The 26,840-nt window shown below is 40.8% G+C and overlaps 1 protein-coding gene across 10 annotated transcripts in view; it reads right to left on the bottom strand.

The window, feature by feature from the left end:
• The window catches only part of NCOR2 (nuclear receptor corepressor 2), a 360,458-nt gene that overhangs the window by 208,329 nt on the left and 125,289 nt on the right, over positions 1-26,840 (bottom strand). For all 10 annotated transcript variants that reach the window (XM_063454320.1, XM_063454317.1, XM_063454326.1 and 7 more), the window contains exon 3: positions 13,125-13,252. In XM_063454320.1, coding sequence (XP_063310390.1) covers positions 13,125-13,252 — 128 coding nt within the window. The remainder of the gene's footprint in view (positions 1-13,124; positions 13,253-26,840) is intronic.

Genomic DNA, 26,840 nt, shown 5'->3' on the forward strand with positions numbered 1-26,840 from the left:
TATTAGGAAGTGGAAAATTCAGGAATCTCTTAATACCAAGCAAATTGTTCAGGATTAAAAGAAAACCCTACTACGCTGCGCCACATTTGGTGGGACTGCACACCGATCCATACTGGGCAGAAATAAAACAGGAAATAGCGACACCCTGGGTGACATACCTGAACTCACCATAGATGCGGCGCTCCTACACTTCACCGAAAGCACAATATCCCAATATAAGAGATCGATATTACGACACCTGCTCAACGCGGCTAAGGCACTAATACCGGCCAGGTGGAAGCAAACGCAACCGCCCACCGAAGCAGAATGGCTACAGGGAGTCGAGGAGATCCACACAGCGGAGGCAAGATACGCAGAACTGATGGGGAGAAGTGCGAAACTCTCAGATCTCTGGAGACCATGGTACACTTATATTTCACAAAACAGAACGTAGGGAAGACGCAACGTGACCCCTTGAAACCCGAGGGGACCCAGAGGTGCTACAACGTACCTCGCCCTCCTCCCCCCCCCTGACAATGTCATCATAACAGGTGTGCGGGGCGGCTGCGAGGTACCGAGATCTGTGAAACGGGTTATATAACCAGGACACATAAAAAACACCTACACACAGAAACAAACCGAGCAAACATAGACAAGGAGGTCTACACACCAAGACACCATCCATACGGAGAAGGAGAGAGGGCAGAGGCACAGTCAGACAACCACAGGCAAACCATAAATAACAGACTTGTGTAACACACACTAGGAAATAAAAAAAATAAAAAATAAAAACACTCTTACAAAGACAAGCAAAACCAAAACAAAATTGGCTTAGTAAATCTGATCCGATTCAACCCTAAAAGGAAGCTTACTTCACACATTGGACAGCAATGTATGCCCAACCGCAAATAATTCCAACCCGAGACGCAACGTACACTTAGGCGCAGCAATCGGAAACACACCAAACATAGGGAAAGGGAACGGGGACAAGCTCGACATGAGATACATCCCAGTGACCCAAAAGCAGACAGACCCCAACCAACTGAAGAAGCCAGCCGGCTCCACATAACACAAACCCACGCACGACACCATAGACGAGCCAGGTTACTTCCCCGGGCGAGGACAAAGGATAGACTGCAGGGTAGAGTACGAATACTGAGGGCACCAACCTCAAGCATACCCACACATAACACAAGGTACTAACGCGTTCCATGCTCATAAGCACCAGAAACACTAGGACAAACAATACTATCATAACGGGGAACGGTTAGTTACATAAATAAATAGCGAAACTCATCACCCAGGAGAAATAGCTTCACAAAAGTTAACTTACAATATTCGGGACCTGCGTGTCCGTCACTTTTGTGGGCCTGCGAGCCCGTATGAATGCTTGCATTAGCTAAAATCTACTCCTGCACAAGTGATACAAGAGGTATGGGAGAAATTAAGCTTTAATAGAAGTGAGAGCCTTGAAGCTGCTCATCCCCGACAAAGGGCGCACACGCTAAATGCATATGTGGCAATTATAAATGTTACATGAACTTTGTGAATCAGATTAATCCGAGGTCCTGCAAGCTCGGACAACTACTCAATGTTGCTTAACCTTGTCTCCGCACAGGTTGTGCATATTTACAATACATGTTACGCTGATGGGGACCTGCGAGTCCCATGGTCGTTGCTCAACCTTGTTACCACAAATAAAAATCGTATTTACAAAAAAAAAACAAAAAAAAAACACAACCCTACAGGTAATCTCAGGAGAGATACAGGCTGCTCTGGAAAAAGACGGTGTGGTTGTTTCAAAGAGCACAATACGACGATACTTGAACAAAAATGAGCTGCATGGTCAAGCTGCCAGAAAGAAGCCTTTACTGTGCCAATGCCATAAAAAAGACCGGTTACAATATGCCCAACAACACCTCTCAGTTTCTGGCACACTGTAATTTGGAGTGACGGGACCAAAATAGAGCTTTAGGGATACAACTTTGAGCACTGTTTGGAGAGGGGTCAACAAGGTCTATAGTGAAAATAATACCATCCCCACTGTTAATCGTGGTGGTGACTCACTAATGTTTTGAGGGAGGCAGGGAGGTGAGCTCTAAGGGCACAGGGAATCTTTTGAAATGTATGCAGCATGTTATCAGAAAATACTGGCAGACAATTTGCATTTTTCTGCATGAAGGCTGTGCATGGGACACACTTGGACTTTCCAGCATGACAATGACCCTAAGCACAAGGCCAAGTTGACCCTACAGTGGTTACAGCAGATAAACGTGAAGGTTCTGGAGTGGCCATCACAGTCTCCTGACCTTAATATCATTGATCCACTCTAGGGAGATCTCAAATGTACGGTTCATGCAAGACGACCAAAAACTTTGCATAACCTGGAGGCATTTTGCCAAGACTAATGGGCAGTTATACCACCTGCAAGAATTGGGGGCTCATAGACAACTCTTACAAAAGACGGGACACTGTCATTGATGGTAAAGGGGGCAATACACAGTATTAAGATCAAAGGGTATGCAGACTTTTGAAAAGAGGTCATTTTTTTTTATTTGTTGCCATGTTTGGTTTTAGGATTGTGCCATCCTGTTACAGCCTACAGTTGAATATGAATCCCATTAGAAAGAAAACAAATTCTCCACGGCTATGCAAACTTTTGAGCACAAGTGTGTGCGTACATGTATACGCACACACAAAATACATACTAGCAGAGGCCATTTTGTAAAATATTTGTTTAGATCTTCCTTGATTTTTCATTCCCCCTACCTTCTCTATTTTCTGCACTTTACATCCCTGTAAACATTGTACATTACTAGTTGCCATTTAGACACTTTGTCCTCAATTCCTTCATCTTGTTGTGACTCTGTCTGCCCTACCTGTTAGTGCTTGTGTATTAATTAGTGCCGGGTAAATCTATAACCGAATGTTTTGCATAAACAAAGCAAGAGAAAAAAAAAAACGCAGCCACCTCCTCTAGTCAGGCTTGAGGTATGGAACAAAATATTAGCAGGAGTCAAAAGGGGTCTCTGGAAAGACTGATTTACTCTGATTTGATAATAGTCTACCTGTCTGTTGCTTTGTATGTATAACTAGGTGACTGCACCGGCAATAGCTAAATAGCCATATTCATGTCAACTATGCTGCAGTGACAGGCAATAATTAAGTATATTGCTTCCCACCTCCTCCCCCCCACACCTCCTACACAGCTATGTCAGGGTATGGAATGCTATTATGAATGGTAAAAACGTGCCCAGACTTTGCAGAGAATCGTTCCATCACTGCATAGGAAGAGATCTAGAACACGGTGTTCTCAGAGGATCAAAACTCTTGAAGTTGAGGTCCAGCACAGTTAATAGAAAAAAAAAAGAAATCAGAGTAGCTTTTCTCCCCCTGCTTTCCCTGACAAGACCTATGTTGTGTAACAGAGTGTGATAACTGTTCTGCATCATATCCTGTGTTCCTGTAAGCCTCAAGCACCTATTCAGCTGCATAGCTTCTCATAATGTAGATTAGCCAAAGAGAAATCATTACACACCAGGCCACAGAAGTGCTGTTATAGATGGTAACAGTGGAAACTGTACAGGCTGTGCTGAATTACATCAATATAATACCAGCATGCTACAAATTAAAGGCCTACCGTATAGAATACAATACGGCATCAACGGGTATCACTTCAATGGCTTTCGTTGGCATGGAGAAAATCTGTAGTCACAGCAGCTACGACTGAATATTCTTTACATAAATTAAACAATGTGGCATCCACACATTTTTCTGTGCAATGACACGTCCAACTCGCCCTTGAGAGCTAGAGGGCGCTAGAAACAAGTCTGCCTTTTAAATTATAGCTATTTACAGTATCTGTGCTCAGTCTCTTCGAAATGTCTTTACCCAGTGTGCTTGTGGCAGCTACCTAGTCTGGAGAAAATAATGAGAAAGTCACTTTTTTTGGAGGTGACCATTCTGTTTAACTTCACACCATTGATTTTTACGGTTGTATTTAAAAAGGGTTGTGGTGCTGTCAAGGCAGTTATAAACTCGGCACTGCAGTCTTTCCAAAATGCCCTATTCACACACATACTGTGAATTTTGGTTTTCAGAACCACATGCACATTTACACGCCAAGTGCATGAAATCAATTCCCAAGTAACACCTGAAAAGAACAGCATTCAAAACATATATCCATTAGAATATGCCTTTACAATGAAACCTGCACATTTCTTCCAGAGGTTAGTTACACCTAACAGCACACGTCAATTCAGTGCAAAAATATGTATAGGATTGTCATCTGCACGCACTGCCAACAGACATTAGCAGCTGATTTAGGGGCCCTTCATGTCATCCTCACCTCCCTGCAATATTAAAAAGGGACACTCCAGGCAGCAATAAATGTTTTGCAGAATGTTGCACCATAAGCCTGCCTTCTCAGTCATGCCCACTCATGCCAGAAAGACTTCCTTATCAAGTCTCAGCCCCATCAGCACTAAGTGAGCTGTTTTTAATTCACAACCTGCCTGCAGACAGAAAAATTACAAACAGGTAGTGATATCCTTACTATGTGCCTCCCTGGGTGTCCTCTCCTTCTAATGCAGGTTGTTTTGCTTTTCAGAACATTGAGTACAGTCATTGGCTGAGCTGTGTGCATACCTTTTAAAAGGGAAGTCTTTTTCTGGAGTGAGGGGGCGTGGCCAAAGAGGCAGGCTTATGGTGCCACATTCTCCAAAACATTTATTGGTGCCTGGAGTGTCCCATGCTGATTTGCATGTCAATGAGTGAAATAAGTATTTGACCCCTTCGACTTGTTGGCAACCACAGAGGTCAGATGTTTCTTGTAGTTGGCCACCAGATTTGCACACATCTCAGGAGGAATTTTGTCCCACTCTTTGCAGATCCTCTCCAAGTCAATAAGGTTTCGAGGCTGATATTTGGCAACTCAAACCTTCAGCTCCCTCCACAGATTTTCTATGGGATTAAGGTCTGGATACTGCAGAGCCTTAATGTGCTTCTTCTTGAGCAACTCCTTTGTTGCCTTGGCTGTATGTTTTGGGGCATTGTCATGCTGGAATACCTATCCACAACCCATTTTCAATGCCCTGGCTGAGGGAAGGAGGTTCTCACCCAAGATTTGACGGTACATGGCCCCGTCCATCATCTCTTTAATGCGGTGCACTTGTCCATTCCCCCTAGCAGAAAAACACCCCCAAAAGCATAATGTTTCCACTGTCATTTTTGGCGGTGGGGATGGTGTTCTTAGGGTCATAGGCAGCATTCCTCCTCCTCCAAACACAGCGAGATGAGTTGATGCCAAAGAGCTCGATTTTGTTCTCATCTGACCACAACACTTTCACCCAGTTCTCCTCTGAATCATTCAGATGTTCATTGGCACACCTCAGACAGGCCTCTACATGTGATTTCTTGAGCAGGGGAACCTTGCGGGCGCTGCAGGATTTCAGTCCTTTACTGCATAGTGTGTTACCAATTGTTTTATTGGGGACTATGGACCCAGCTGCCTTGAGATCATTAACAAGATCCTCCTGTGTAGTTCTGGGCTGATTCCTCACTGTTCTCATGATCATTGAAACTCCACGCGGTGAGATCTTTATGGAGCACCAGACCGAGGGAGACTGACAGTTATTTTGTGTTTCTTCCATTTGCGAATAATCACACCAACTGTTGTTACCTTCTCACCAAGCTGCTTGGCGATGGTCTTGTAGCCCATTCCAGCCTTGTGTAGATCTACAATCTTGTCCCTGACACTCTTGGAAAGCTCTTTGGCCTTGGCCATGGTGTAGAGCAGGGATAGGCAACCTTCGGCACTCCAGATGTTGTGGACTACATCCCCCACAATGCTGGTAAAGCATCATGGGAGGTGTAGTCCAAAACATCTGGTGTGCCGAGGGTTGCCTATGCCTGGTGTAGAGTTTGGAATCTGATTGATTGCTTCTGTGGACAGGTGTCTTTTATACAGGTAACAAACTCAGATTAGAAGCACTCCCTTTAAAAGCTTGTTACCTATATAAAAGACACCAGGAAGCCAGAAATCTTACTGACTGATAGGGGATCAACTACTTATTTCACTCATTGACATGCAAATCAATTTATCAATTTTTTGACCTTTGCTTTTCAGGATTTTTTTATTCCGTCTCTCACTGTTAAAATACACCTACCATTAAAATTATAGACTGATCATTTCTTTGTCAGTGGACAAATGTTCAAAATCAGCAGGGGGATCAAATACTTTTTCCCCCCTCACTGTATCACTACCTTGTATTTTCTCATGAGTTCTACACAGATATCTACCGCAGTCAAGTCATTAAAGGAACACAAACCAGTGTTCCTAATGCTACAGTGCCAATGTGCAATTAATATTTATAAAGGAGCATTGGTGACCTGATGCACATGTGCAGTATTAAACTATGGGTTTTCATGCCACGTGACAGAGTTTAACTCAGTATGACAGTCACTAGCCCTGCAATGTCGTTTCTAAAAGAAATACAATGCACCCATTGAGATGAAGTGGTCTGGGTGACTTGTGTCCCTTTAATGCCACATGCGGTATAATGCAGAACTAGAATACACTTCAAAGCAGAAGCTATGTTCTGCTATTCCCAAAAGAACATTATTTTTAACTCAACAAACTATAATAAACATAGTTTATAGAAAAATCATCACTTGATTGATCTAGATTTTAACGATGTGAAAGTGTCCATTGCAGAATCACAACACAATTTTAAACCCTCACAAGGTAGTTATTGCAGTTATTAATAAGTACAACTGCAGGGTTAAAATGACTGCAGTGCACCCAATGAGCTGAAGTGGCCTGGGTGTCTATACTTTCCCTTTAACCCCTTAAGGACCAAACTTCTGGAATAAAAGGGAATCATGACATGTCACACATGTCATGTGTCCTTAAGGGGTTAAAGATTGTAAGACTTATCGAGGCAAAACGGTTATTATTCTGGAGCAAAGGTAAGGAGCAATGACCGAGGAAAACAATATAAATGTCTCCTAACATTAAGCAATTTGCTAAACAAACAGTGCTTTACAATTAGGGTCAGTTTAGCGATTAACAGTCATATGTCAGCGAATGACTAAACGCATCGATAAGAAATGTTTTCAAGTGAGGTATGTTCCGCTATATCAATTTTTTTTTTTTTGAATGCGCATTATCCCAGTTATGTTAAGAGGTTTGTGCAATAAATTTTGATGACTACAAAACATGAACCCAGTTATCTCCCTGGGCTGCATATGACATGGGAACTCCTATAATATGTGCAGGTTTGAACTGGGCTGACTTTGATATGGCATAGTATCAGCATGTTAAAGGTTAAACTGAAGGTAAAATTAGCACTTCAGACATGAAGATAAATAGTTATCACCTAGGATAAGTAGCTAGAGGCCATGACGGAATTCACACCCACTGCATGTTCAGTCTTGCCAAAGGAGACTCAGCCAGATCTGTAATACAATGCAACTTAACCCAGCCCTAACACAAAGCACAAGCCTAGAACTGAATTCAAACATTCAAATTACACCATTTTATAAGTTACTTTTAAACAACATGAGGTTTCATGACAACTTTTAACTCCATGTAAATTACAACCCACTGGCTCTTCCTACATAGACTGATTGCAATGTAACATGTCAGATTCACATATACACAAAAAGTTATATCATGGAAAATGTGTTCTGCCTCTGGTGAGGAAATTGTTTATATTGTAGTTTTATAGTGACCGAATACGCATATCCTGCTTATGTAAAACAAACCACAAAATTTGATAAAGCTATTAATTTCCTATCAGAATTGTTATTGCTGTATGTGCACTATACAAATTAATATTTATTTAACGGAGGGGGTTTCTATAATGGGATGTCAGAAGGGGGAGGTAAAATGTATACACGTTATACATTATAAGGGGGAAGTGTTTTCAAATTCTGTTTTATACAGAGCAGGATTTCATGTACGTCTGCCCTTTAAAATAAATAAAATAATGGCAGATCATGTAATATAATATTTATATACACACACACGCTTGTGAATTACAAATTTTGTTTTACTTCAGACCGGGCTAGAACGTGCAGTATGAGGGATTCGTGTGCTGCCATCATAAAATCAATTTAAAATCATTTAATTTAGTCACCTCATACATTTTTATTGTTTACATATATTTTTCCCCTTTTAACTCCTTGTTTTTTTACTCAAATGTTTGTTGTGCTTTTAAGATGCACATTTTCTTATGTATAATAAGTTGGCAAAACATGAAAAATGGCAGAGCTTTAGTAAAGTCCCACTCCTGGTTAAAGGGACACTATAGGCACCCAGACCCCTTCAGCTTATTTAAGTGGTCTGGGTGCATGGTCCTAGGCCATTAACCATGCAAATGTAATTATTGCAGTGTTTAACTGAAATAATTACATTTATGGGTTAACTACACCTATAGTGGCTGTCTACAAGACAGCCACTAGAGGGACTTTAGGGTTGTTAGGCGACTTTTGATCGCCTGATGCTAGACATCCTCACGCTGGGTTATTCACTTAATTGTGAAAGGTAAGGCATTCAACATTGATTTTACATTTAAAGCCAAAAGTAGCTGCATTAGAAATATAGCTGACAAAATTTTCCAGTTCTGTTATTTTGGTCTTAAATTTGAAATACCCCAAATTCCTTACAATTATCCCTTTAAAGAATACATCTGCTGACCTCATTTGTGATGACAGCCACTTCAAGAAATCAAAACTAGGATCCCAAAAGAACAGCTGTGATCAATGCAGTGTTGTAACACAAAGAGCAAATCCATTACACCAGCAGACAGGCAGCCCTTTCAGCTGCCAGAGGAATGCCTTCTGAGCATTCATATAATTAAGCTTGTGCATAGGTCATAGTAAAAGATGTTCCAGTCACAGTCTCCCAGAACACACTGGATTATACCTGAAGCAATTTCCAAAGGGCTTTCCAGCTATAAACCTGCCTCTTTAAAGAGTAACAACAAACAAGTAGGTTTTACTTCTTTTGCTGTCCAAGATTCATCCCTGCAATGCATACAGCAGGCTTTTCAGATATCTTAAAGAGAGCCTAAGTGACAGCAAGCTGCATGCAAAGTCAACATCTCAAGCATTCTGTGTGAAAGGTGCTCAGCTTATTGAGCAGCTCCACTCCAAAAACTAATATTGCTCAATTTATTACATTGGAAATTCTGTAAATTCACCTCCAAACAGACCGAAATGTCTCTGAATGCAACCACAAATATTTCAGAGTTGAAGAACAAGCAATTTCCAAATAGCTTTTAAAATAAAATTAAAGGTCTTCAAAGTAAATTAAACTGTCTGCTGCTTCTGCAACTAGCGTGCCGGCAAATGCAAGAACAATTCAGTGTTACACAAATACCTGACTCTTCTACATACATATAATAAAATGAGCTCAACATTACCTGAAAGCCAGGCAGACCACACATTGATTCAACTTGAGTCTGCACAGTCTGGTGTCAATCTCACATTAAACTCTGATTTTTAGCACCTGGTTTCATGAGAATCTATTATTGTTATCGGCTGGGGAGGATAGCTAGTGTTGCTTGGCAGTACATGAAAAGTGCTTTCATACACCATTTGGAATTCACACGTTGCAGCATATAAATCAATTAGTCAATCAATGATGGTTTTGAAAAGAAACTGCCTTGAATAATGAGTGGCATTCCCTGCAGCTGAATATGAATCCTACATACTGCAGCACAACACCTTGTATACTTTGACCAGGGCTCAACAAATCCCAGATCGTCATGGCAACTAGGAATTTTTTCCTGGCACCTGGGACTTGTCAGCCTGTTCAGCGGCAAGGGAGCAGAAATCTTCCGGCTTTTATTGCTCTGCTCCCGTGGGTGATGGAACAGGACGTCACTCAGGCCCTACTAAATAGCAAGCGAGAGTGCTCTCCTAAATATAAGGAGACTTGGTGGACTTAAATTAAAATTAATAATAATTTGTGAGAGAATGTGTTTGTGTCTGACTGACAGTGTGCGTCTAGATAACCGGCTCCCCTCCAATCACATTTTTCCCCACACTGTGCTGGCCTCTCCATGACTGGCTCCACCTCCATGGCTGAGATCATTAATCTTAACGAGCTCAGCAAGGGTTTAGGGAAGTTATTGCACATGTGCGGCAAAACACTGTGCTGCACCAATCAGTATCTCCTCATAGAGATGCATTGAATAATGCATCATTTTGGGGTACATTCAGCGCCCCATTGCAGTGCGTGAAGACACTGGATAAGATGCTGTGACAGGCTATAGACACCAGAACTACGATATTACACTGTAGTGGTTCTGGTGACGATAATGTCCCTTTAAGACTTGTATTTTTGTCATTGAAAATAATACTTTGTTAATTTAAAAAAACAAAAAAACTGGCTCCTAACTTCCAAGCATTTGTCAAGCGGTGATTTTGACAATCAGCATGAAGTGGTGTGTCATAGAAACCAGTGTGATTCTGAAAACCAGAGAAAAGAAGCCTAAATGGACAGTTTACTGCCACCCCCAATCACTGTTTAGTAGCTATAATACATGAAGACATTCATGCATTTAATTATTCTTTTTTCCTTAATTGGGTGTGTATATATAAACAGCTTGCAACAGCTGCAGTGCTCTTGTCTGCTTTGTTTTAAAGGGACACTGTAGGCACCCAGACCACTTCAGCTAATTGAAGTAGTCTGGGTGCTGTGACCCTTTTGCACTTAGTGCTGCAATGTAAAACAGAAAATATCTAAACAGACAGCCACTAGAGGGCTTCTGGAATCCAAACGGACTTTTGGTCCATTATCTGACGCTGGAGGTATGTGAGGACCTCCAGCGTCAGATTTTTCCCACAGGAAAGCATTGAATAAAGCTTTCCTATGGGGAGGTCTAATGCGAGCTTAGCCCCTGCTGCGCATGAGCAATAGGTCTCCCCCGCCGGCTGACATCGGTGGGGGAGGAGCATGTGCGGAGCCTGACCCAGCGCCGAGGGACATCTGCACTGGATTCAGGTAAGTGGCTGAAGGGGGGTACTCCAGGAGTCTATAGTGCCAGGAAAACGGGTTTGTTTTCCTGGCACTATAGGATGCCCAGACTTTCTGTGGCTGTCCAATCACAGACTTCCCTATGCAGCTCAATGTGAAGTCTATACAGGTAGTCTGGACTGGTTGTCTGTCTGATAGCCTGGAGGTGTAACACGGTTAATTTTCAAAAGTGACTATTTTGAAATCTGCATTTTTTGTAAAAATGCAAAAAGAGGACAAACTCTTCACACATTCAGCTAACAAAAGTGCTTTTTGTGTCTGGAATGTCACTTTTAATATCTGCATTTCTCAAACAATACATAGTCACTTCCCCTTTTTCAGTATATAATAGGTGTAGACTTTACACAGTACCAGATCACACAGCTGTCATAGCATTTGATGTGTCTAGTATACATAAAGCTTGTGCACTTTGCAGTGTAAAATAAAGGTAAACACAGAATACATTCAACACAAAAGGATTACCATCAACAGGGTTTCTGTTTTACGCTTCAAGTACCTACATTAGTGCCCTCAGTCTTAAAACCTCAAAAGGTATGACAGCCTTGTGTCTCTTCACATTTCATTTCTCTGTATAAACACATGGTCAATCTAAAAACACTTCACTCATGGAGCTGAGAAAGGTGATTCCAGGCCAGCTTTGAAACTCTCCTAGGATAGGATCATTCAGCCTATCAGAATGAGTCAGTGATTGATCAATATCCACTCTTGTGATACAAAAACATACCATAAACGCTGAGGATTTTGCACTAAGAAAGTTTCCCCGGGAAAAAAAAAATCAGACATTATATGCATCCCCATGGGGTACAAATTCTATCCAAACATATGCTTACTTATGGAACTCTCAAATTTAATATATTATTTCAAAGTTGCTCTTTTTGTGTGATGTCTTTCCATATGCAAATTAAGCTTCTTTTTTTTTCTCTTCAATAAAACCAAACAATTAACTTTAAATGGATACTACATTCATTATGTGAACTCTATTTTTCTTTAATGCATTATACAGAGAATGAACAAAAAACATTTCATGAAGCTTTAAGCCTTGAAGCTTCTGCATTAGCAGGAAGAAGAGTGAGAATGTTGAACTTACCTATATATACAAGTTTAATAATAGCTGTAAAGACATGGAACCCAATTTTTATTGGCATGCCCTTGAAAACAAACCTAGGGCTATATATATTTAGTATTTAAAAAGCACCTGGGCCAGATGGTACCCAACCGCCCACTAATGCTTACAGTGCTGACACTTTCTAAAATAAACTCCCTATTTTTAATGTTCATGCATTAATGCAAACCACAGTGACATAGTGTCAGATAACAGATGTAGTGCATTTATTAACAGAAAAGTATTGTAAGTATCCTTAAAAAGAAACCATAACATTCCAGGGTTTTTAATAGTGTTTAAAGTAATACTTCAGGCATCAAAACAACTTCATCTAAATGACGTTGTTATGGTGCCAGGAGGCCCCTGGAGGCACTTTTACCTCAAAGGATTAAACCGTTCTCGAAAGGTTTAACCTCAAAGTTGCCTCCAACAGTGGTCTCCACTTGCGTGAACTAAGTTAAAGGGACTCTATAGTCACCAGAACAACTACAGCTTAATTTAGTTGTTCTGGTGAGTATAATAGCTCCCTTCAGGCATTTTCATGTAAAAACTGCCTTTTCAGAGAAAAGACAGTGTTTACATTGGCCGTAGGGACACCTCCAAGTGGCCACTCCTCAGATGGCCACTGGAGGGCTTCCTGGCTCAGGGCTGCACAGTAAGCAGCCCTGCCGTTCAGCGTACCCACGCTCTGCATGGAGACGCAGAATTTTGATTCAATGCATCTCTATGAGGAGGTCCTGATTGGCCAAAACGGCATTTGGCCTCATCCCTATGAGAAAGCATTGGATTGGCTAAAAATCAGCCATTTTGATGATGTCACAAAGGGTGGACCCACGCGGCGCTGGAAATAAGGTGAGTTTTATACTTTTATAGGGGGGGGGGGAAGCCACCTAAATGGTGGGTTTAGCAGTTTAGGGTCAGTAATACATGTTTGTGTTCCTGACCCTATAGTGATCCTTTAAATTGTAGATTCAAAAATTTAAAATATTCAATTACCTTTCAATCCCAGGCTGGAATTCAGAGAGAAGTGACGGCCTTCTCCGCTGTGGCATGAGAACAGATCCATGGCCCAAATGTGAATTATAATCTCTCGAATGATGCTGATAATCTAAAATATTTGCCTCCTGCAAAACACAGAAAATAATAGGATTATGAACAGATAAAATATTTCTAGCCAAAAGAGGTACAGAGGAAAGGCAGATTAATAGAAGGCAATTTACAATAATAAAGGATCATTACAATTATAAGTTATCAATGTTTAACCTACCCATTTTATAAAACATAAAATATATTGGAAAACTGTAGGGATACCTAGCTACATAACATTTTACTATTTATTTATGAGGAGGCTTCGGAAACTCTAATACTTAGTTACCTCTCCTTTACAGAGCTTGCAATCTTATAGGCATACACACATATTGCCTTTTGATACTCTTCCTGCCATAACATTTTGTCCTGCAACACAGTTAAGCAGAAGATGTGGCCTCCTGCTGGTGAATTTATCATAACTTTTTCCCTGGCATTACCAAAAATATAAAGATATACCGGTATGTAAAAAGGTGAAAATAAAAACAAAAATCTAAAAATTAAGACAATGTGGCTGTTGGCAATTTATGTCAGAAATATTGTTACTGAAATAACAGAGGATAAATACACTGTACATAAAAGCTCTAAACTGATCGGTAGGTTAAAAACTCCATTCTTTTCAACATTTTTCAAAATTTCAACATATAGGACTGCAACCAACGCTTCCACTATATGTCAATTAATCAATAAGTCTATACGTTTCCTGCGAGCAGCACTTTCTCAAGACTCCATGGACCAAGCATGAGGTTCTGCACTGATATAGCTACCAGGATCCACACAGCCGTGGGTAAATACGAATCACCTCTTCAGACATATCAAGGGAACCAATCCAAAACTCCAGAACCAGGGCCACGGACCAAATTAGGATCACACATTAAGCTCAGAGCAGTGCAGAGTCGCATGCACAATATAATAACAGAAAATCAGGTTTTATCCAAGGTGTACATACATACAACATAAGTCAGCAACAGATCTCTAAATAATCACCATAACCACCACCACCACAAATAAAAATACTGAAGATATATACAAACTTTAAAAACTGCTATCCCGAAGACTAGATCCTATACATAAAAGTGCATATCTATCACACAGCTCAAGTTTGCGTGTCTGCACAGATACGATCATCACACTCTGCCCTATTTTATAGCAAGCAAGCCCTAAGAGTTGGCAACTATGAAAACTAAATATTGATTACAAAATTACACTAAATCATAGCTTAACATTAGTTCCATAATATGCCGTCCCCACGACCTTAAAGAACCCCGCACAGATCTGTGCCGAGATGCAATCTTTAGAATGCAATCCAAAGATAACTAGATATTTATTTTGTACATAACTACAATAACAAGGAAAAAATACTCACTAATAAATATTAATAGATAAATCCACCAATTAGATATACTTATGATATCGAAATACCATTAATTATACAATATTGTTACTGTCTAAACTCCTGTGCATTCAGGATACAAAATAACATGGTTTTACGATAACTGTGCATTTCCTTACACAGGCGCCAACAAAAATAAATATAAGTTTACACAGAATTTGTAAAAAAAAAAAAAAAAAAAATACAGGATACTCAATACTTAGAACAGAATGCATTATTGGTAGCTGAAATCATTCTATTAATCTCCACCAATGGAATGAGAATGTGAAGTTTTCTCAGCAATATTCTACTCTTGTGCATTATCGGTCTTGTACACATCTCCGAAACAGACACCCATCCTGCAGGGTCCTTTATCACCTAGTGACCCAGTCAATCTGACTCATCACTAAACGCTTATCAGACATGAATGATGAGTCACCAAAGGAAACCTCTCCCATCTCAAAGTTATCTTTATCTTGTACAGACATGTAACCTTTCATTTACCTAGGGTCACTGAGGCTGAATTTTTCTTTTAAAAAAATATTTTTTGGGAAAGTTCAAGGCTAATAAACATTGCTACAGTCTGCCTTGAAGCTTTGCCTCCCAGCCTTATTATGGTGAAGGCAAATGACTTAAGAGTTAGGAAATATATTGGCTAAAGGACCACTTAAGTCACCCACACCACTTCATCTCAGTGAAGTGGTCTGGTGCAGTGGCCCTGTATTTACATTGCAGCCCTAAAATCACTTCTGTGGCCGTCTTCAAGAAAACCAAGAAAAGTGGTAGTTTTGCAGCAACAGAGATTCAATCAGTTTTGTGACGTTTGACAGCCATGAGGACATTACATATCATCAAATGCAGCTCATAGGCAAGTATTGTATTCAATGCTTCCCTGTGAGAAGCAGTTGGTTGGACAAACATGTAGCATCGCCACGCATGCCCGTCACCAATGCGACCCAATGAAAGTCTTGGTGCTGGAAAAACGGTAAGAAAAACTCACTTTACAGGTTACCTTACAGTGCACGATGGTTAGGAAGGGACTAGTGACAGTTTATATATTTTTTTGAATACCACCATAACACTCCTAGTACCATAACGGCTTACTGTACTGATAATGATGTGTGAAGCTGTAGTTTTAGTCAAACTATTTGAAAATGTTTTCACAAAAAACAAGAGGATATGCACCCAGACACTTCTTGCACCATAATCACTATATTTAGCTGCATACGTCATGGTGCTTAGAGGTAGGGATCGACCGATATTGATTTTTTTTTAGAGCCGATACCGATACCAATATTCTGTGAACTTTCAGGCTGATAGCCGATAACTTACCGATATTCTGTACATTTACCATTTTGAGAAAAATAACTATTTCCAAAGGTAAATGCACAAAATATACATGCCATGTGTAGTGGATGCAGTGTGTTTAGACAGGGGAGCTGTGTGTGTATTTGTGTAGTGGATGCAGTGTGTATTTGTGTAGTGGATGCAGTGTGTATTTGTGTAGTGCATATATAATGAATGCAGAGTGTTTGTGTAGTGCGTATAGTGAAAGCAGTGTGTGCGTAAAGTGAATGATGTATATACTAAATGCAAAGTGTGTGTATTTGTGTAGTGTGTGTATAGTGAATGCAGTGTGTTTATTTGTATAGTGTGTGTATATACTGCAGTGTGTTTGTGTAGTGTGCATTATATAAACACACTGCATTATATACACACACTACACAAACACACACTGCATTATATACACAGTGTGTTTGTGTAGTGTGTTTATATAATGCAGTGTGTTTATGTAGTGTGCATTATATAAACACACTACACAAACACACTGCATTATATACACACACTACACAAACACACACACTGCATTATATACAGTGTGTTTGGGTAGTGTGTTTATATAATGCAGTGTGTTTGTGTAGTGTATGTAATTGAGGGGACATTTTTTTAAAAATATTTAATTATTATTTATTTTCTAGTCCCCCCTCCCTGCTTGTTACTTGGCCAGGGAGGGGGAATATGACATTCCCTGGTGGTCCAGTGGCATGTACTGAGCAGTGGGGGCTCGCAGCAAGCGTTTACTTACCTCCCAGCAGCTCCTCCAGCTCCCCAGTGTAAATCTCGCGATATTTACACTGGGGAGCTGGAGGAGCTGCTGGGAAGGTAAGTAAACGCTTGCTGCGGGCCCCCAACAGGACCGCCGGGCTTGGAATGAGTCTGGCGGTCCTGTTATATATTATCGGCAATATCGGTATTTTTATTGGCCAATACCAATATTGCCGAAAATACAGAATATTGGCCGATAATATCGGCCAGACCGATAATCAGTCGATCGCTACTTAGAGGGTCTTTTTAAAGGGTAACTGCAGGCCAAAAACAGTGTTGAAGCAACCTTGCTTGCACTGCTCCCTATCTTTACACACAGATAAAAAAAATAATAATAAAATAAACTTCCTTCCCCTTCACTGGAAGTGATGTCGCGGCGGCAGGGCTGATGGGGGACTTAGTGCAGCACAAAACATTGGTCGTCAGGAACCAGCACGCTAAGCATGCTGATGATGGACACAATCTAAGCACAGATTTAAAGGGAAACTTAGTTTTCTGACACTGTAGCTTCCCCCAACCTTCGGGCCCAACCCTCCTTGGTGCAGAAGGGGTTAAAAACCATGTCACTTACCTGGGTCCAGAGCTGATGTCCCTCGGCACTGGCTCATTTCCCGCATTCGCTCCTCCTCCGGCGATGTCAGCCAGCGGGGGATATCTAATGAACTTTTGCGGCAAAGGTCACACTCGCATTAGGATTTCCCCATAGTAAAGCATTATTCAATTATTCTTAAACACTGAAATAATTACGTAGGATACTCGTGTTCCCCACACAGGTGTCCCACCGACAAGTTCTAGCTTTAAATATCACAATTCTATAATTCATCAGTTTATCCTATGTTTACACTTGTGTTACTTAATTGTTTATTTTAAATGATATATCTCCTGTGTAACTGCCTGAGGCCAAAGGGTCACCGCAATAATTGGTGCAAGAGCTAAAATAGCACCCGACTACCTGTATTAGATACAGCAACACCCTATGCCTTCAACTCAGCACCAGATGATAGGCGTCACCACCTCCTACCAAACCACCCTCCCCACCGCTAGGGGTACCACACCAAGATACAAAATGCCCCTAATACTAAGGTTTGGCTTTGAACGCCAAACTAACTCACCTGTAGTAGTACATTATGCATCCCGAATCCAATCTCTATGTCACAATCATAACTGAGGCATTAATGTTAACTCCTCTTCATGCTAAGCCCTTCTGGTGCACCATTTACTGCCCAACAACTGGGGACCACTAGGAGGTTAAACTACACAACCACCTACCAGGCATTGATCCCCAGCCAATATCATGTTAGCTTTAACTAACACATTGTGCATAGTAGCGAACAAGTACAGTATACTGTAAGGATGGGCACAAGTATTATGACATGTTTTTCTTTATTCATCCTTTTATGGTATTGCTAACACGTCACTCTTTGGTCAACCAATGCACGACTAAATAATAATGCATCCATGCTTGATAGTTTTGTAACAAAAAGCAATTATTTTGAGTTATCACTTTTTGTTTACATTATGCTAGCAGCAATACTGTATAAGTGCCTTAGAATCCAGCGGTTTCTTCTCATGTGTGGTCGCTGATTGTTTTGTTTTATTTTCAGCTTATAGGAACTTTGCATGCCACACATATACATACATATATATATATATATATATATATATATATCAGCTTAGCATTGCACACATTGTCAGCAATAACCCATTGACTACCAGATGTGTTGCCACTTTGCTGACATACCAATCGATCTGTAATTAAACACCAAAACCTGTGTAATGCTTAAATAACTTACCGTATATACTCGAGTATAAGCCGAGTTTTTCAGCACATTTTTTGTGCTGAAAAACCCCAACTCGGCCTATACTCGAGTCAATAGTCTGTATCAGGCCCGGACTGGCCATCGGGCACACCGGGCAAATGCCCGGTGGGCCGCGATGGCCGTGGGGCCGAGGCCGGCAGGGAGATCACAGGATCTCCCCTGCCGCTCTATGCAGGGCCGGCACTATCCGAGCGCCGGCCCCGCTGTTTTCAATGATGAGCCGGTGGGGAGATCAAAGATCTCCCTCACCGGCCCACATAGAGAATATTGAGGCCGCCAGCGGGGAGAGAGGGAGGGAGGGAGCCAGGAGAGGACCCGGCGGAGCTCTATCTTACAGCTCCGCCAGGTTCCTCTCGCGAGATCCGGAGCGTTGCCATAGCAACGACCGGATCTCGCAAGAGTGAACTCTAGCCCCACAGGCTAGAGTTCACTCACCGCTGGACCACCAGGGATGGTGTGAGACTGCCTGAACCCCCTCCTAGATACCACAATGCCGGTCCCCCCCTCCCAGGCTAAAAGGTAAGAAGGGAGGGGGGGACATAATGCCTACTTTTTTTTTGGTTTTATCTACCCCCCCAAACACACACAATCCCTTTTAACAGGTATACACAGCACTCTCACACCCATCATCCACAGCACTCTCACACACAGCACTCTCACACACAGCACTCTCACACACAGCACTGTCATACACATCACACTCAGCACTCTCACACACATCACTCTCACACACAGCACTCTCACACACAGCACACTCAGCACTCTCACACACAGCACTCTCACACCCATTATCCACAGCACTCTCACACACAGCACTCTCACACCCATCATCCACAGCACTCTCATACACATCACACTCAGCATTCTCACACACAGCACTCTCATTCACACATCACACACAGCACTCTCAGACCCATCATCCACAGCACTCTCATACACATCACACTCAGCACTCTCACACACACATCACACTCAGCACTCTCACACACAGCACTCTCACACACAGCACTCTCACACCCATTATCCACAGCACTCTCACACACACAGCACTCTCACACCCATCATCCACAGCACTCTCATACACATCACACTCAGCATTCTCACACACAGCACTCTCATTCACACATCACACACAACACTCTCACACACACATCACACACAGCACTCTCAGACCCATCATCTACAGCACACTCATACACATCACACTCAGCATTCTCACACACAGCACTCTCACACACACATCACACACAGCACTCTCACACACATCACACACAGCACTCTCACACACATCACACACAGCACTCTCACACACATCATACACAGCACTCTCACACACATCATACACAGCACCCACACACACAAATCACCCACAGCACCCTCACACAAATCAATCACACACAGCACCACAGCACCCTCACACACAGCACCCACCGCACCCTCACACACATCACACCTCACACACACATACTGCACCCCTCACATACACACAGAACCCCCCGACACACTGCACCACACACATACACAATACTTCCAAACATATTTATATAATATATATATATATATATATATATATATATATATAATATTCTCACACACACACACTATAGCCTGTATGCACACTCTTGCTACATCCCCTATACACACATTCTCTACAGCCCCTAGCCACATATGCATTACATTACACCACAAACACAACACGACTAAAACTGACCTTATAACACAATACCACACCACAATCAGCTCACTCTGCATACACACAATGGCAGGCTCCAAACACATGCACAATACTCTTTCCTGGCATTTTTGTCTCCTGGTATCCATTTATAGAGACACCAGAGACAAGTTGCAAGGAAACACAGTGCAAGCATGTTATTAAATTTGCTTGCGCTGTGCAGAACAAATACAGGGCTTTTTTCTCATGCTAGAGCTCTTCAGCAGAGCTCTGCGCATGGTCTGCCCTGGAAGAGCATTGAACCAACATGCTCACTTTGAGAGGTGGCGTGTTTGTCATTAATGATGAACACACTCTCTCTGCCCCGCCCCCTTCTTAGTGGGCCGCTGTGATAAAAAAATGCCCGGGCCGAATTTTTTTCCCAGTCCGGCCCTGGTCTGTATTATGGCAATTTGCATTGCCATAATACAGACAGGGGCTGTGGGGGCTGTCAGAGCTGTAACTTACCTCTCCTGCAGTTCCTGTCAGCTCTCTCCTCCTCCGCGCCGTCCGTTCAGCACCTCGGTCAGCTCCCAGTGTAAATCTCGCGAGAGCCGCGGGACTTACAGTGGGAGCTGACAGAAGAGCTGACCAGACGGCGCGGAGGAGGAGAGAGCAGACAGGAGCTGCAGGAGAGGTAAGTTACAGCTCTGACAGCCTCCCTCACCCCCCACCCCCCCACTGAACTGCCAATGCCACTGGACCACCAGGGAAGGAGAGCCCCCCTCCATGCCATATATCAAGCAGAGAGGGGGGACGAAAAAATATATAATAATAATAATAATAAAATAATAATAATTAAATTAAATTAAAAATAATAAGAAATAATAATATAAAAAAATAATAAAATTGCCCACCCCCCACCAAGGCTCTGCAACACACACACACACACACACTGCACTCATACACATACACACACACACACTGCACTCATACACATACACACACTGCACTCATACACACACACTGCACTCATACACATACACTGCACTCATACACTGCACTCATACACATACACATACACACACTGCACTCATACACACACACTGCACTCATACACACACACTGCACTCATACACATACACACACTGCACTCATACACATACACTGCATTCATACACACACTGCATTCATACACACACACTGCATTCATACACACACTGCATTCATACGCACACGCTGCACTCATACGCACACGCTGCACTCATACGCACACGCTGCACTCATACGCACACGCTGCATTCATACGCACACGCTGCATTCATTATACACACACTGTAAATAAATATTCAATTAATATATTTTTTTAGGATCTAATTTTATTTAGAAATTTACCAGTAGCTGCTGCATTTCCCACCCTAGTCTTATACTCGAGTCAATACGTTTTCCCAGTTTTTTGGGGTAAAATTAGGGGCCTCGGCTTATATTCGGGTCGGCTTATACTCGAGTATATACGGTATATCCTCCTAGCTAAGACACTTTTCAGCAAACCGATGGGCGTCCCTACCTTTTTTTCCCCCACTGGCTTAAGGCTTGCAGCATCTTAAAGATGACACGGGGACCAGTCCTAGTGGTACATTATTCATTATGTGTACCTCCCCCATGTAGCGATATCTGAGCAATCTTACCTCTATGAAACTGTTTAGTATCAGATGCTCTTTATTTTCTCTCAGTTGCACACTATGCATTTCCCCTATAGGTCTCTTCACCTCTAACTGACTACCTAGCATCAACTGAAAGTGGGGACATGCATATTAAAGCCTGTGTACTCTCTCATTAGATAGCCTGCTTACTTTAATATAAAAAATGGTGCTGTTTACTCGCATGCCATGTTAACTACTTTTCTTAATATGCTTGCTACTGTTGTTGTGGCACTGCAAGATTATATGTTATTTGTATACTCATGCACAGGAAAAATAAAGAATTATAAAAGAGAACACAAGCTAATAATTATATAATGCTTTTTTTCAGTGTTATTGCTATATACTGCAAATTGTATGACTTCATAATACAATACTCTAAAAAAAAATTAAGAAAAATAAAAACTTCAGATGTTTAAATTCGGTACATATATAAATACATACATTCACAATATAAAATACATTCAATTTGTGCAACTAGCAGACTGTGTACAATGATATACCAGTTTTTCATACGCCCTTGAGGAAGAAATGTGCTCTTTATAAAATAAGTTATGACATACAGATGTTGATGTGGGAGCCCCTTCGAGAGGGTATGAGAAAGTGCAATAAAATTGTATACTAATCTACTATGTCTAAATGGAATTTGGGAGGAACTGCAATCTGCTGATGTCACGACAGCACATGTCTATAACTATGCTTATAAACACAAAAAAAAAACTATTTAAAACACAAAAAAAAAAAGGTTTGGTGCAACAGTCAAGCCATATGGATAGGATTGATCAATGCAGTTACAGTAATAAGATTATCTGGGAAGATGCATATTTTAGAATTAATGTCATTTAATTTAATATATGATCCTGATCGTTTTGCTTTCGTAATAGACAGTGTCATAGAAACATAGAATGTGACGGCAGATAAGAACCATTCGGCCCATCTAGTCTGCCCAGTTTTCTAAATACTTTCATTAGTCCCTGGCATTATCTTATAGTTAGGATAGCCTTATGCCTATCCCACGCATGCTTAAACTCCTTTACTGTGTTAACCTCTACCACTTCAGCTGGAAGGCTATTCCATGCATCCACTACCCTTTCAGTAAAGTAATACTTCCTGATATTATTTTTAAACCTTTGTCCCTCTAATTTTAGGCTATGTCCTCTTGTTGTGGTAGTTTTTCTTCTTTTAAATATAGTCTCCTCCTTTACTGTGTTGATTCCCTTTATGTATTTAAATGTTTCTATCATATCCCCCCTGTCTCGTCTTTCCTCCAAGCTATACATGTTAAGATCCTTTAACCTTTCCTGGTAAGTTTTATCCTGCAATCCATGAACCAGTTTAGTAGCCCTTCTTTGAACTCTCTCTAAGGTATCAATATCCTTCTGAAGATATGGTCTCCAGTACTGTGTACAGTACTCCAAGTGAGGTCTCACCAGTGTTCTGTACAATGGCATGAGCACTTCCCTCTTTCTACTGCTAATAATACCTCTCCCTATACAACCAAGCATTCTGCTAGCATTTCCTGCTGCTCTATTACATTGTCTGCCTACCTTTAAGTCCTCAGAAAAAGTCACCCCTAAATTCCTTTCCTCAGATGTTGAGGTTAGGACTCTATCAAATATTCTGTACTCTGCCCTTGGGTTTTTACGTCCTAGATGCATTATCTTGCACTTACCCACATTAAATGTCAGTTGCCACAACTCTGACCATTTTTCTAGTTTACCTAAATCATTTGCCATTTGGCTTATCCCTCCTGGAACATCAACCCTGTTACATATCTTAGTATCATCCCCAAAAAGACACACCTTACCATCAAGACCTTCTGCAACATCACTAATAAAAATATTAAAGAGAATGGGTCCAAGTACAGATCCCTGAGGTACCCCACTGGTGACAAGCCCAAGCTTCGAATATACTCCATTGACTACAACCCTCTGTTGCCTCGCACTCAGCCACTGCCTTACCCATTCAACAATATTGGAATCCAAACTCAAAGATTGCAGTTTATTGATAAGCCTTCTATGTGCAACAGTGTCAAAAGCCTTACTGAAATCTAGGTAAGCAATGTCTACTGCGCCACCCTGATCTATAATTTTAGTTACCCAATCAAAAAAATCAATAAGATTAGTTTGGCATGATCTCCCTGAAGTAAACCCATGTTGTCTCTGATCTTGAAATCCATGTGTTTTTAGATGTTCAACAATCCTATCCTTTAACATGGTTTCCATCACTTTCCCCACTACTGAAGTAAGGCTTACTGGCCTATAGTTGCCCGACTCCTCCCTATTACCTTTCTTGTGAATGGGCACAACATTCGCTAACTTCCAATCTTCTGGGACTACTCCTGTTAACAATGATTGGTTAAATAAATCTGTTAATGGTTTTGCTAGTACACCACTAAGCTCTTTTAATAGCTTTGGGTGTATTCCATCAGGTCCCATTGACTTATTTGTCTTTACTTTTGACAGTTGAAATAGAACCTCTTCCTCTGTAAACTCACGTGTAATAAATGACTCATTTATCCTTAACTGAGGTCCCTTTCCTTCATTTTCAGCTGTAAATACCGAACAAAAATATTCATTGAGGCAGTCAGCTAGACCTTTATCCTCATCTACATACCTTCCTTCTTTTGTTTTTAATCTAACTAATCCTTGTTTTACTTTTCTTTTCTCATTTATGTATCTAAAAAAAGTTTTGTCCCCCTTTTTTACTCACTGTGCTATTTTCTCTTCTGTGTGTGATTTGGAAGCTCTTATAACTTGCTTAGCCTCTTTCTGCCTAATCTTATAGGTCATTCTGTCTTCCTCACTCTGGGTTTTTTTATAATTACTAATTGCTAACTTTTTGTTTTTTTACTATTTTGGCCACATCTGCGGAGTACCACAGTGGTTTCTTGATTTTTTTGCTTTTACTGACAAGCCTAATGCAATTTTCTGTTGCCTTCAGTAGTGCAGCTTTTAAATAATCCCATTTCTTTTGGACTCCATTTAAGTTGCTCCAGTCTGATAATGACTCCTTTACACATATTCTAATTTTAGAAAAGTCTGTTTTTCTAAAGTCTAAAACGTTTGTTTTTGTGTGGTGTGACTCAGTCACTGTTCTTATATTAAACCACACTGACTGATGATCACTGGATCCTAAACTTTCACCAAATTCATTCAACAAAAAACACCATTATACATTTTCATGCTTCACTGAATACACGTATTCATCATTTAGAGAGTAATTTACTAAAGTTTGAATTACAGGATATACAGAAAAAAATGTATGTAAATTTTACATTTTAGAGAAACTGTTTTTCAATTCAACTATTTTTGTCTATAATTTGAAAATTATTTTGAATTCCTGCCAATTCGTACTTTTCTGAATAAGTGGAAGAATAATCCACAATATTACGTGAATTGGACATGCCATAATAGAGCTCTTTTATAACCTTGTCAGCTGCAGTAACAGTTGCTATTAACAACAGCCAGGAGCTCTTAGTGACTACAAATTACCATCGGGATTACAACCTTATTACTAAAGGTTTGTAACCTATTACTTAGAATGTCAGGGTCTACAGTTACCAACCACTCATATTTTAACAGAGAGCTGGTAAATCACAAATCCACACACCTGAGCACTTGCCCTGTGTGGCCAATAGGTACAGACATGTAGGGGCTTGGCGGAAAAACTAAGTGATGGGGGTTGTTTCAAAAGAACTTATAGTGGTTTAGCTGTGGTTAACCTCTTTCCACCAGAACAAATGCCTCTTTTTTGGGTAAGTGGCAGCTGCTAAATAGACAGAAATCAGCTGCTAAATAGTGGTAACCAGCTTCTACTGGTTAACAATAGCGACAGGCATTTTAGCGAGTTGAAATGTACCAACGAGTTTTTAAACGAGCCTTTAGTTAGTTGCCGAACGTAAGTTTGATAAGTTTATTAACAAACTCTGCTTGTCACCCAGTAGAGTCTGCTCTCACTCCAAGAACACGGAGTTCTGTAGAAGGGCACAAAGGAAAACGTATGGGGATGGTCAATAATCTTTTTCAAAGTCACTGCTTGGATACAGAATAAAGAAAAGACCTGATCATGGGTAGTAAGCATGGGATGTTACCAAGACCATGAAGCAAACCATGTTCTCCAAAAAGAACATACCTGCCTGTCTCAAGCTTACATTTTGAAAAAAGATATTCCCATCTACAGAGAGTTGTACTGTGGACAGGTGAGCTAAATGTGAATGTTTATTTCTGTATAGAAAAGTAAAAGTTAATAATGAGTTAAAAAAATAAAACAGGTCTTTCAACACACAATCCAATTGTATTCCTGGTAGTGAAAGAATCATTGAGGTTTTGTACAAAAAATGTAGGAAGTAAGGAGGATGAACCTGGCAGAATCAATAATTACAGACGTTAAGACTGCTTAAGTTGTAGGATGCTATTATCCAAATGGAATTTCAGCAGTGCATGAGCAATCACTTTGTTTGCAATTGTAGTGAATTTATAGATTGGATGCATATGGGAAGTAAAGTAAAGCAGCAAGCTAAAGTAAAGCAGCAAGCTTGCACTGTGAGTTTATGTCTTTGTGTCGCATGGATACAGTCGGAACTTAATTTTAACAGATAGAAAGGTGATATTTTGCTGTAAGCATTTCATTTTATAGAAAAGCAGGTAAACACCAGATTCCAAGATACTGTCTTTTCGAGACTTGATGCTATTGGAGGTCCTCCAATCCATTCTAGTACCACTTGTAGTCTAGTACTCTCAAAATAGATCACCGGCTAACTAAAAAGAAAGGATTTCCTTTTTTTAATAAAATATCTTGTTTTATTACAGCTATAAATGGCATCTAAACATAAATTAATATTTCCGTTGTTTAAATGCCAATGAGTGGGTTTACACCCTCCAGTTTATGTGTAAAGCTATTGAGAAGTAAACCTGCTTTTTAAATCACTTCAAACACCTAAAGCATTTTAGATTGCTTGAAGAAGATATTGGCACA

This window comes from Pelobates fuscus, chromosome 5, assembly GCF_036172605.1.
Source record: "Pelobates fuscus isolate aPelFus1 chromosome 5, aPelFus1.pri, whole genome shotgun sequence".
NCBI lineage: Eukaryota > Metazoa > Chordata > Amphibia > Anura > Pelobatidae > Pelobates > Pelobates fuscus.